At 36.9% G+C, this 13,996-nt stretch overlaps 2 protein-coding genes across 2 annotated transcripts; both read left to right on the forward strand.

The window, feature by feature from the left end:
* Positions 1–1,223: 1,223 nt before the first annotated feature.
* On the forward strand, positions 1,224–6,088 carry LOC145593712 (superoxide dismutase [Mn], mitochondrial-like). The gene is made up of 6 exons (XM_081650037.1): positions 1,224–1,624; positions 2,760–2,806; positions 2,893–3,018; positions 3,105–3,161; positions 3,358–3,435; positions 5,655–6,088. Exons 1-6 carry the CDS (start codon positions 1,330–1,332, stop codon positions 5,751–5,753), a joined length of 702 nt encoding a protein of 233 aa, XP_081506163.1. The 5' UTR covers positions 1,224–1,329; the 3' UTR covers positions 5,754–6,088.
* Positions 6,089–10,707: 4,619 nt separating this feature from the next.
* On the forward strand, positions 10,708–13,419 carry LOC145593713 (small ribosomal subunit protein eS26y-like). Its single transcript, XM_081650038.1, has 5 exons — positions 10,708–10,857; positions 10,950–11,042; positions 11,415–11,499; positions 11,610–11,743; positions 13,146–13,419. Exons 1-5 carry the CDS (start codon positions 10,855–10,857, stop codon positions 13,218–13,220), a joined length of 390 nt encoding a protein of 129 aa, XP_081506164.1. The 5' UTR covers positions 10,708–10,854; the 3' UTR covers positions 13,221–13,419.
* Positions 13,420–13,996: the final 577 nt, after the last annotated feature.

Below are 13,996 nucleotides of genomic sequence, written 5' to 3' on the forward strand. Positions count from 1 at the left end.
GCCCTAAATATATAACACATCAAACTTGTAATGATGATTAAATTTTCAAGAGGAACAAGAAATGGAGAATAGTTAGGCATTTACAAATGCATAGCAAAGGGTATTCGTGTAATTATACATATGTACAAACAAATTCATATTCTGATATCATTGGGCAATCAAATGGTACCACTGAATATACAGTGATATTATATATGCACATAATGGTATTATATATGCATTTAGTTGTACAAAATTTATGCATAAATAGTACCACTGAGGATTCAATTGTACCATATAAACTTTCAGTGGAACAATCAACATGTGGTCCCCTGTCACGTGATACAATCCGACCAAAAAATAGGTGGGGTCCACTTACAAACCTCTCTCTTCCTATCTCTCTCTATCATGTGTTTTAAAAATATTTTAATCAATGTTATGTATTTACAAATGCCTAACTTTCCTCCTTTTAAAATTCCTTAATTTTCAATGCCTCAAACTAGTAGGATTACGAGGAAGTATTAATGTACTTAAAGCACATGGGGGTGAGTGAAAGGAGGAGAGAGATGGGCACGTGGGACTAGTTTTAAATGTACCACTGAAAGCTAATATAATACTCCCTCTATTTTTTTTATATGCATCAGTTTGACCGGCACATTTGCCGAGACGCAACTTTGACCATAAATATCTTTAATTGTGTATTAGTAAAAATTGTAACAAAATTATATTATGAAACTAGACATTATGACGAATCTAATGATATATAATATAATAACATTTATTCATTTTTTAGAGGTGTAAAAATTAAGTCGACCATGGTATGTGAATAGTGCAATTGTCAAAGTGATGCATATAAAAAAAACAGAGGGAGTATCATTGACTATGTAGTGATACTATTTCTACACGTAGTTAGTACCACTAAATGAATATACAGTACCATTGAATGAATACATAGTACCACTGAATGTTCAATGATACTTTTTGATCATCTAGTGATACTATTAATTACCCACTGGTACACTTAAATCCAGCACATGGGGGTGGGAGAAAGGAGGAGAGAGATGGGTAAATTCCATGCGAAAATTCCATGCGAAATGTCTCTTATGCCTCTTGATATCTATGTACGTATCTATCAAACCTCCCTTGGAAGGCCTCGTAGGATTACAGAGTAGCTATTCGGAAGCCGACGTGGACAAAATATAAGGGTGCCATCTAAACCCTCACCCAAATGTCCAAAACCAACAACTTCTTCATAGTCCAACACCACTTGTACCTCTCCTTTATAATCCACACCATCTTCCCCCATTTTCAACCGAAGCCTCTCGAACAAAACACAAAGCTTCGACAAAAATGGCGCTTCGAGCTCTGATGACCAGAAAAACCCTAGCTTCTGCATCTTCGCACCAAGGTCTTCTTCATCAATGTCGATCGTTGCAGACTTTCTCTCTCCCTGACCTTCCGTACGACTATGGCGCTCTTGAGCCTGCCATTAGCGGCGAAATCATGCAGCTTCATCATCAGAAGCATCATCAGACTTACATCACTAACTACAACAAAGCTCTTGAGCAGCTCGATGATGCTATTGCTAAAGGCGATGCTTCTACTGTTGTTAAGCTTCAAAGCGCCATTAAATTCAATGGCGGAGGTTCGATTCTCTCCCTCTCCTCTTGAATTTGTCTTGTGGTTTGATTGTCGTGTTTTGAGCTCGGATAATTGATTTTTCTGGAATTAATCGCCTAAGAGTTTCATCAATTTGACTTTATGAACAACAATGAAATGGTGATTGTTTGGCCATGATTGGTTTACCTTTCGATTTCGATTGTAAAATTGTTTGAGAGAATCAATATAGAATTTGGATATATAAATGCTTCTTAGTTGTTTGTATTAACATCCAATATGATAGCTTTTATTCATCAAGTTGTAGATTGGAGTCATAAGCAATGCTATATGAGTAAACAATTTTAATTTCCTTCAACTGATTAGAGTCATCTTTCATTGTTAAATTCGTATACCACTTATCGATTCTCGAAGTCTTCATTTGTATTTTTGTGAATTAGTAGCTTTACATCTCTTGTGATATTGTTTTTATTCATCTGATTGTAAATTGGAGTTATAGGTAATGCTATATGAGTAAACATTTTTGAATTCCTTCGACCGATTAGAGTCATCTTTCTTTGTGAAACTCGTACAGCTCTTATTGTATTTCAAAGTCTTCAGTTATATGGTTGTGATTGAAAAACACTTGGAGGTGAAGTGTAGGTGGCCTTGTATTATGTGGTTGTGGAATATTGGAATTGGCTTCTTTAGGTTGCAAAAGTGAAGGTGTAGGAGGAGGGTATTAGCAATACTTGGTACTTTTGTAGATATGAGAATTTTTCTCAACGCCAATGATCTGTGACAGGTTACATTAAATTTGTTTTGAGTGTTAAGAGGTTAAAAAAGGATTGAAGAGGATTGCATCCATGGAGTGTGAGCAGCAAGACAGACAATTACTATCTGTGTCTAGTGTTTTCTGAAGCTGTGTTGACATTGTACTTGCTTGCAGATTGCAGTCTTCCAAGAATCCTAATTGGTTCTGTACTATGCTCTTTGTTGGAATTTGAATAGTTGATCAACTGATTGATTTTATGCATTGTCTCCTACATTGTCTTTTGGCATTATATGTATAATTATAAGTATTCCGTGATGTTTCAATGTTTTCCTAGCTTCCTACAGATCCTACCTTTTAATCAGTGTTTTATTCATATCTTTAAGTTGAGTTTGGACAAATTTAATGGCAGGTCATGTAAATCACTCTATTTTCTGGAAGAATCTTGCTCCAATTAGTGTAAGTGTTGATACTGAGATATTTTGTTATCTAGTTTATGATTAAATTCGATAGACGATGTAATTGATATCATGACATTGTTGCAGCAAGGAGGTGGTGAGCCTCCAAAAGCTTCACTGGGTTGGGCAATTGATTCAAACTTTGGCTCTCTGGAAGCTCTTATCCAGAAAATGAATGCAGAAGGAGCTGCCTTACAAGGTTCTGGATGGGTGGTAAGTTTCAGTCTCAGAAACCTTTAGTTGAACTTTCTCCTTTTACCCCTTCTTAACTGTGTGATAATTTGAATTCTTTGGAGCAGTGGCTTGGACTTGACACACAATCGAAGAAGCTTCTTGTTGAAACCACTCCAAATCAGGTGAATGACCAGATTGTTATCTTTTATTCATAGGAGCAAAGCTTGAAAGTTTTTGTGTTTCTAACGTGATGTTGTTAGAAGGAAATTCCTTCGTGCTGATTAGTATACCCTTTCCTTTAGCATTTAGGTTGTTGAGTATTTTCTAGTCTGTGCGGTTGGGTTATTTTATGACTGCTTATTTTTTTTTTTGTTTCAGGATCCTCTGGTAACTAAAGGACCAAGTTTGGTTCCTATACTTGGTATAGATGTATGGGAGCATGCGTACTACCTGCAGGTAATTATTCAAAATTCTTTTTATTTGCTAAATTGTACTGAGCATTTTGGTCTCTAATGCTTGACTCTTGCTTATATGTGGTCAGAAGCTTCATTATCTGGCAGTTTGGCCTTCTTAGTACCTGCAGAAATTTTCCATGTTCCTCTTCTCGGTTTACTTTATATATTGATAGAGCAAGCAGAAAGATGTTCATTCACATTAAATTGTTATTAATAACCAGATTGCATATAGTATTTTCTTTTTATGGTAAGAGAAAAGGATAGATACTGATAATGGGTCATGAGTCTCATGACTGGCCTTTTTTGCAGTCAATCTATATTCAGCCTCGTCAATGTTCCTATCCATTGGCTGCATTAGGTAACATTGGCACATGATTGTTTCTAATTTGACTTTTAAAGCTTGCAGACAGAGGAGCCTCCATACTGTGCTAAATACTATATGCAGCAATACCTTCTTACATTTTGCTCTAATTTATCTTGGTGATTCTTGGCATTCTTCAGTAGCTTGTCTGTTTGTGATCATGAAACACTTGCTTTTAAGGGAGAAGTTCAAATGTTAAAGATATTTTATCTACTATCATTGGATTGGGGGGTACATTGGTATATGCAACCGAGTGGATTGATGTGTAGGAATAGGCTGTAGGCCTGTAGCCATATATGTGTGATAAAAACACTGGCTTCACAAAATTGCCTTTGGATCGAAGTATGATGTGAATGATAACTGGTTATGGGGATTGGAGATTGATGTCTCTGAGGAAACAGCCTATCTAATAGTCCTTTATTAAATAGGGGTGAGACTGTGCATCCAGGCCTATTTAAACCTTACTTCAGAAGGGCTACTACTGGCATTGTTGAAGAATGTAGGGATTTACCACCTAAATGAATCCTTGTTAGGTTTTGGAATGGATGTGTATCCTGTTTTGATAGATAAGCTGATACCTAGTAAACCTCTTGAAGTTGACATGACAGAATGGCCTTAGAAACAGGTTAAACGGCATAAATAAATGGCAGTATCATTTTTAGAAAGTGCCAGCATAAGTGGGTTACAAGAATACAAGCTACGGGTTTTTCTTGTTCTTTGACTTCGGTATTTGAGCCTTTGAGGCAGATTTTGAAGCAAGTATTAAATGTCTGCAAGATGGATTGCATGTTAATCTGAGTTATCTACCTAGGATTCCACATCCTCTCAAATATGCTGAATATAGAGCATATCAACATCTCGACTGAATTAGGTGAAAAACTAAAGTCATTTTATAACATAGACAACAAAGAGATTCTCTCTAACCCTCCGTGCTCCTCAAAAGGGTCATTCAATGCCCCAACCCAAGTACCTTTGCTATTAAAAGCTCTTTATATTCCACTTTTTTTTTTCTTTCTTTTTTTTTTTCTGATCTTCATAACCTGATAAACTATTGAACATAAAATCTTTCTATAAAAATTGCTGACTCGCTTGATTCTGATTTAATTTCAGTTTTGGATACATCTCATTGCTTTGATCAATGACAATAACAAAGATAGATAAGAAGGGGAAGGGGGAAGGGTGAAGGGGGAGGAACTTTGAGGAGAGGGTTGTAGATTTGTAGTTTGAACCTTCAAACTTGTGTCAAATTACATAGCCCTTAATTTGTTCTGCTCTTCACCAAGCAAGGTCAAAGCCAAATACTAACCTGATGTTTAAGTCTATTTCTTTCATGCCTTACTTTATTTGATTCTCTGCTATAACCGGAATGGGGCAGACATGCGGAGAGGAAGAACCCACCACCCATTTTGTTTTCCCCTGCTCCAAGGACCTTGCCTTTAAGCCTTTTTGTCCCAATTGATGCCTTATGAGTTATGACCCAAAACTGCTGGTATGCTTTGCAGCTTGCAATGACTTCAAATGAGTAGGGGATCTATTTTTCCTTCTTGTGGGGTGTATGGACTAACGTATTGATTGAAAGGCATACAGCGTCTAGTCGTCTATCAAAGACATCAATTTCAAGCCAATAGCACTAGTATAAGAGAACAAAATCAAATCCTTTTTTCTAAAAAGACTTTATCTTTCTGTTTCTAATTCCTAACTTAATTTGCAAATACTTGTTTTTGTTGTCCTCTGTTGTCCATGCATGTTATTTTCCTGTTCATTTATATATGAACATAAGCTAGCATTTTGTGATCACTTATAATATGGATCTTGGTTCTGGCTTTTGTTGACATTTCTGCTGTTTCTCTCTTGTGCAGTACAAGAATGTGAGACCTGATTATCTGAAGAACATCTGGAAGATTATGAACTGGAAACATGCAAGCGAGGTGTATGAAAAAGAATGCCCCAGCCACTAAGCTGATACCATCACTTACGTACCATCATTTGGCAAGAGGAATAAATATAATGCTTTAGAAAGAGAGGAAAGCCATGTTGTGCAGGTTTGCTTTGCTGTCTCATCTGCAAACAGGCTTGCTTTCCTCTCTAGGATCTCGTAATCCTGTTTCAACATTCTGTGTTTTTGACAGATTAATAAACTGTCTTAACTACTGACACTCACTGAGGCTTTTTCATGTAGATTGTGTGCAGAAATTCTGTTCCTATTTATGTTATTTTTCCTTCCAAATTCTGTTAGTCGGTACACCATAGTATTTGGTAATGTGATATCGGGTGAGACACCCATTCTTGCTTCTTTCAAAGTTCCAAGTATACAGCACCCAAGCTTAGTAATCATCTTGCTTGTATAGGAAAAGCTTATGTCTTGCTATCCTACAATTTCTGTTATGCCATGTTTTAAGTTCTTAACATATCATGTCTTCTGTTTTCCCTTGTTCCCGTCAGAACGTCAAATATGCAATTGTGGACAAACATATCAGGCGCTTAAACTGCATGAATTATGTCCTTATCTCGTTTCTGAGATTTTGCTAAACTTGAACAGGATATTCAAGATTAGCCATATGTCCGTGAGCTGAATACAGTCTTGTGGTTTAGGCAGTGGCTTGTAAGGTGATTTAGAGCGTCATGTGTCTTATTACTCAGATACTTTGTATGCTGTTTTATTGGCATGTTTCCTAAGTGCTGGTTGATGTCACAGTGGCCACCAGCCTGTGGTGCCTCATTTCCCTAGCTAGCTATTGTAAGAGGTGGTTTTTAATTATAAGATAGGGATTGATCAATTGAACGATTACAGTTAAATTTAATTAGAAGACAAAACTGTCAAAAATAATGCCTTGTTTGTATTTCCTATTTGTGAACCAGTACATAATAATTTTTCACTATTTCAAGAATCTAACATGATTTTCACCAATGAATTTTTCTTTGGGATTTTTATCTAGAAATCCCAGTTCGAATCCTGGCTTCAGCAAATGTATTCCTTTTTTCCTTAAAAAAATGCTTAATATTAATGGTTGAGTTCTCAATAACTTTTTTTTTTTTTGACAGAGAGTACTAATAACGAAATACAGAATACAAAGACTACCAACAAACTACGCTACGCAAAAACACCAATGAGACACCTGCGAGCAAACTTTATTCGAGCCAAGTTGGAGTACTTGAAGTCCACACTAGGCCCACGATCATGCTTTGTACCCACACGAACCACCTTGCAATCTGGTGTTGAACTAGGTCGATCCACCAAAGAACTCATTTTCCTAAACCGAGGATGACAAATAGACTTGTGATGGCAAAGTGGTTGACCCGAAGACTTGACATTGGGATGAAAAGCGGCAAAGTGAAACCTGGAATCACTCGCTTTTCCCACAAACTCCGGTGAATTCATCCCTCCCATATGACTATCAATATCAGAAAGGGTGCACTCCGAACTGTTGTGCACCACTGGATCACCTAAGGACTGCTGCAAAATGGGAGCTGACTAAGACTCTGTTATGGGCACTGTCTGTCGCTCCTCATCACATGATACATGTAGTGAAGTAAGGGTAGATGACACCTCTACACTGGACTTCACATCTTGGGAGGCCTCTGTCATAACAGAGGAGATAACCTTCTCCGGATATGATTGCAAAACCGGAGCATACGTGGATTGCAAAATGGGAACTGACAGGAACTCTGAAGTGGACACCTCCTGTTGCTCCAATCCACCTGGAAACTTAACTGAAGTAGAAGTAGAGGTCTCTGCTTCCCTGGAAGTTACATCTTGGGGGACCTCTGTCTGGATAGAAGTTTTACTCGGACGAACCCGAATAGACATTAACGACATAGACTTAGGATGGAAGAAACGAATGACATTGCCTTGCCTAACCTACTGCAAATTTGAGGAAGAAAGCCGAAGCAATAATCTCGAACCATTTCGAGAAACAAACTCATGCATATGAGGGACTTCAGCTTCCTGACGAAAAGGTGGTACATACTTACCACTCCTGTCATTACTAACCGCATCTGATTGGAAATCACATTCCATATCAACACATTCTGAAATCGGTGGTGGGAGATTACAATCCTTATTACCACCGGACGAACCAGGCAATAAAACCGACTCCGAAACAACGGCTGATCTTAACTCACTACGCGAAAACTCAGCAATTGGAACAGTCATATCCGCAATACAACAATCCGTTTTGACCTGACAATCATCGGGAACATGAGAAGTCGACTCCACTTGGGTAACAGACTGGACCATCTTACCCTTTCGTTTCAGATCGACCAAAGACGCATCTTGTAACAAACCCTCAACACAATGTAAATTTCTTAACACCTCTAAATTATTAGGATCACCCTTAGTGGCCTTAACCAGATCCTTTCTAGCAGAACGAAGCTTGCCCAATTCTTGATATGCAGAGGCTCTCCTATAAAGGGCCTTAATATGACAGGAATCAAACTCTAACACAAATGAACAAAGCTTGACAGCAGCAGAATAATCAAGAAGCTTCAAAGCACAGGCCGCAAGATTAAGATGCAAAGCAAATGCCAAAGAACGAAACGAAGAAAAAGCTTCCACTGAACATGGCATAGTAAAACACAACAACTTACTAGCCAACTCATACTTAGAAAAGGCAAGTTTAAACTTGCCAGCCTTAAACAAGGAGTTCCCTTGCTCTTTGAACTCCGAGGAACGAACAACAACATCACCAGGATTATCCATAGAGGAAAGAAGGTGGAAAATACTTTCATCATTGAAATCATCGGGAAGATGAAAAGAAATAAAGGCGGGAAATAACTCCATATTAAGACTTAAAAAACTAAACTAAGAGCCTAAAACAACGACTAACCAGAAACAACATGCAACTCAAGGAGGAGGGAACTCCACCAAATACAACCACTCAACGACGTCTACTACAAATCAAAAGAAGAACATCACTCGAACAGAACAAAAAAAACTCCAATAACTCTATTAAAAAGTGGTAAACTAACCCAAGAAAAAGAAATCACTAAAAGAGGCAAAATCTAACAAAAACATTAAAAGAAGAGAGAAAAAACTAACTCATGAACAAAGAGAGAAAACAAGAGCATATAAAAAAGGAATTAAAACATGACCAGGAGACTAAACAAGAGCATATAAACAACACAACCAAACTAAGGAAAAACAAGAACTGAAAAGGAAAATTGAACTAGTAGTAAACAAAGAAAGGAGAACGAAACACCTAAAAGATCGGGGTTGCCGGCGGAAGGAACACCCCAGCGACTCTGTACGAAAGAAGAGTTGAGGCTCACCGGCGAACGGGAAGCGGCGAGGCCTAGCTAACCCAGTTCGCCGGCGAGCAAGCTTGAGCGGTGGGGAAGCGGTGGGTACAGAGAATCTAGGAGAGAGAAAGTGGTGAAAGCGGTAGTTCTCAATAACTTAGAAATAGCAAGAAGCCAGGAATTATCATCGAGGACAAAAAAAAAAGAGCTTCTTAGAGGCACATACTTTGAACCTTGACAACATCATGTCCTCATAACAGATGTTTAAGCACACACAACACACAAATAAATTGAGAGTGAGGGATGGCTCAAGTGGTTAGAGCTTCCCTCCCGATTCCAGGAGATCTTGGGATCGATTCTCACCCCCGCCCTTGTGGCTCTCTAAACACCAAAAAAAAACACACAAATAAATTTTGTGCTCGAAAAAGGGGTGAAAAGACATCTAGATTGAAGGTGACAACATCTTAGTCATTAAATCGAGCATATCATTATAGATAATTAAAATCTTCTCAACAATTTTGAAAGTTCCAAAATATTTACCGAGATACAAATCGAACAACAGATTAGATTGTTAATACTAATCATCTAATCAATAATTACTCCATGAGTGTATAAATAAGTTCATCATTTTTGGAAATGATACACTTGTCAATGCACAACTTTGATTATAATTATTTTTAACTGTATTAATTTTAATTTATACGAACTTGATATCATGAAAGATATATTTGACTAATCCAACTAAGTCTACATACGAGTATTAACATTTGGTAAGGGTCTGTTAACACTTACTGAAGTGAGCTAAATTGAACTGATTGGAGCTGAACTGAATTGAACTGAACTGATTGGAGCTAAACTGAACTGAGCTGAAATAAATATTTTATGAGAGAAGAAGATTAGGATCTGAATTAAACTGATCGGAGCTGAACTGATTAAAGCTGAACTAAACTGAACTGAAATTAAGTAAATGTGAATAGGCCTTAATCCTATAACAGAAACTAACTTATCCGAGAATACTTGGGAAGCATCATTGTGTCATCGAAATCGTATTCTTTCTCGTTGATCAGTTTGTTTTTGTCCTGTTGAAAGTTGAGATGCTCCTTGACCTGATCCATCTTTGACAAAATATGAAGTCCAACCGCATGATACCGTGAAAAAACAAATGTTATCATTCTTGTAAGACTACGGTAGTTCTTCATAATAGAAAGTATACAAAAGTACAATTTTTTTAAAAAATTGATAATACGAACAATACTACCCCAAATTATCGTTTAATTAATTGTGACGCTTAAATAAAAGTACTAAAAATGCAATATTTACACCAAAAATTTCAGTTTGATTTTTCTTACTTTCTTTTAAATATCTTTCAAGCTTGGATTCAATTTTACATATTTTTTTTTTGCACACCATTATTAAAAACAGTTTTTTTTTTTCTTGTTTTTATTTGAAGGGAGGCTTATCAATTTTATTTTATTTATTTTTTATTTTTTATTATTATTATCTTTTACAAAAATGCTTATTAATTTTTTTTATTATTTATTTTTTATTTTATTTTTTTGAAATATGAACAAAATTGTTTATTACTAGAGTAGTAATTTAGAGTTTCTCAAAAAAAGAAAAAAGAAAAAAGAGTAGTAATTTAGAGAGACATCTTATTATTAATTTTGTTTTTTCTTTTTCCATAATCTTAGAGTAGGGAATGCGAGGGTAAGTGAGTGTCCAATATAAAAACCCTCACACCTTTCATTACTTTAGAAACCCTAATTACTCAGAGAGCGCAGCTGCAGTCGGAGGAGAGAGAATCATCTTCTACCTTCAACAATGGTGATTTTCTCCATCTTCTCCATCTATCTCTCTTCATCTTCTTCCTCAATCTGAAACTCTCTTTGTTAACTTCTTCTGTGTTTTAATGGCAGACTTTCAAGCGAAGGAATGGAGGTCGCAACAAGCACGGCCGTGGCCATGTCAACTTCATTCGCTGCTCTAACTGCGGCAAATGCTGCCCTAAGGTCTTCGATTTTTGAATATTTTTTCGATTTTTCTTGTTTTTTTTATGAATCTGTGAATGTATGAAATGGCGATTTTTGAAATCCGGTATGAATTTGTGCGTCTGTTTGTAATTGTTGTTTGATACTATGAATATGAGGATCGTAATCTATTTTGTAAGTTTGTTTACAAAATCAAGGTGTTATTTTTCCCGATGAATCGAAAGTAATGTTCTGATGAGATTTTATAGTTTGATATACTTAGAATTATATCAATTACGAAATAAATATGCTTGCAATTTGATTAATTTGCACAAATGTGAGGGTTTTGTGTTAGTTTCTTCTTTTGAGTGTTTAGGTGTTAATGTTTTGTTATTGGATTTTGGTTGTGTGTAGGACAAGGCCATCAAGAGATTTATTGTGAGGAACATTGTTGAACAAGCTGCCGTTCGTGATGTTCAAGAAGCTTGTGTCTATGATGGTAATACCCCGGTTTCGTGTAATTTGTAATGTGACTATATTGAGGTTTAAGTAGTGAAAGTCGAGTTGTATTTGCTGACCTCTTGTGGATTTGTGTGTGTAATTTTGAAGGGTACACACTCCCAAAGCTGTACACCAAGATGCAGTATTGTGTTTCTTGTGCTATCCACTCCCACGTTGTGAGGGTGCGATCTCGCACTGACAGGAGGAAACGTGACCCACCACAGCGTTACACTAGACGCAAGGTACCCATTTCATTTGCTCATTGATACGTTTATTTGGTTGCTTATTCTGTGTACTGTATGGCTATCTAAATTGGTGTATGTGCGTAAAATCCTACTCTTGGCTTTTGGGTTTGTTGGTGATAATTGTAATTAATTGTTCCTGCCTTGAGCTAATTAGAAGTTTAGAACAGTGAAAATGTGAAGAGTGGAAATGATTTTAGGTACTCATTTTGCATCCATTTCTCTGATCAATCCAGCTCTGAATTTTGTAGTAAGATGTTCCTTTATAGCTATGCTTGCACTGTTATGTAGAGAGTATTGCATATTCATGTGTTCGGTGGCTTGCTAAGCGGTAAACGTGGAGAAAACTGCATCAAACCATATGTTCCGTAAAAAACTCCCGCAAGTTTTAACAGTCTTAACATTTTCTATATTGGTGCCTTGTTATATTTGCACTTAGTTCATTGGCAATGGAGCCTTAACAATTTAATCTCACTATGTCAAGGAATTGTGAACTTTTCCTTACGACCCAATCTTAATGGGATGCTTAACTATCATCTATGACTTTCAAACTTCTTGTTACCTACACCTAATAGTAGAAGAGAGTCAAGTAGGCATTTTAGTGGTAGAAGAAATTGATTATTACTTAGCCCAATTTGCAAGGAAAAGAGTGTATTGAAACCAAAAGAGTGAAGAAGAAAGCATGGATTTCATATTGCGCCCATGGTCTGTTATTGCCCTAATTTTTTTGATGATTGCAACTAAAAGAATCCTTCAAATTTGTTTCCACCTTTAGAAGACCAGCAATATAAGTTTTGTTTTGGATGGGATGTATGCATATACTGGATTAGCTTCCATGCATTTCTGTTGAGAATTTAGTGGCTTTTAATTCTTTTAAGCATCTCTGCTAGGGGTGGACATACTAGTGACTTATTTACAGGCTAAAAAGTCCCAATAGATCCAAACCTTATCTATTCATGTGTCCAAATGTACCCCTTCAGGGTGGACATTGTGGACTAGCTGGCTAAGTGTACGATAAATTAGTCTTCTTTTATTGAGATACTCCTTATTACTCAGTCTGTGGCTCAATGCCCCATGTTTGGTTTCATCAGAGATTGCCAATATATGCTGAAGTCACGAGGACTAAACGTCAGTTTGGGGGAACATGGGAAATTACAAATGTATTTTGGGAAGCCATCTTTTCTATTTGATAGAAGAGTGAAACTTGTGATTGTTTTATGTGCTGTCAACCAAACTGTTATGTAATCTTCCGTAATCTATACTGTGGATTGGTAGAGGTATTTTGTGTGCTTGACTTTCTGCCAGTTAGTTGAAGCCAATTTCAGAGATTAATTTCTTGTAGAATTAAATTGATTGATATTTGACCGTGTCTAAGTGGTTGATTATGGTTGTGTCTTTACAGGAGGATACACCAAGACCTGCTGGTGCTGCTGGAGGAGCTCGCCCTGCTGCTGCTGCTGGAGGAGCTCGTCCATAGAAGACAAGTCATGTTCATCTGAAGCTTTATGCCTCCAAGTTTATCCCATAGATTTTGAGAACTTTAGCTCTAAGTTTTGGAACAGAATTTTTGTTATCTCAACTATATGCTTGTGTTGTCTTTATTTAGCTGTCAATGAGGATGATTGTTACTCAAAATTTTAATGTCTCTATTCATAAATGGTAATTTTCAGCGTACTTATTCTGTGTGGATCACCCTGGGAGTAGTTGTAAGGTTAATTAACAACAATTTGAATTTGCCTATGTGCTTATATATATGCCGAGGTTTGTCCAGCAGGACACCTGCTTGCCAACGGTTAATTGCATATTCTCTACTCGTAAAGCTTCATATTCCTTTCTAACCAGAGGCAGTAAAAGGTTGATGCTACCAAAGTGCTGCAGGATGTCTCTTGCACACCTTTTTGCCCAATTTGATGAGCTATTCTGCTTTTACCAAGGGGTTTGTGTACTCTTTGAACGTTTACATGGACAGTGTTAGGTATGTTAGCTAAGATATGTGTAAAACAGAAATCAGAAACTCAGTGTAAAAATGATGCAAGCAGTCTTGTTAAAATGATGCATTGGAGGTATTTGAGTATGCAATATGTTTCATTAGTTGTTTAGAGTTTTGGACATTAACATGTGAACATGTATACTGTACACAATGCTTCATTAGTTGTTTAGAGTTTTGGACATGAACATTTGAATTGTGAACATGTATCCTGTGCACAATGCCAGGCTTCAAGGCTTCTGATCTGCTGAATGCCTATTCTGAAC

The sequence above is a fragment of the Chenopodium album genome, chromosome 19, assembly GCF_948465745.1.
Source record: "Chenopodium album chromosome 19, dcCheAlbu1.1, whole genome shotgun sequence".
In the NCBI taxonomy this organism is placed as follows: Eukaryota; Viridiplantae; Streptophyta; class Magnoliopsida; order Caryophyllales; family Amaranthaceae; genus Chenopodium; species Chenopodium album.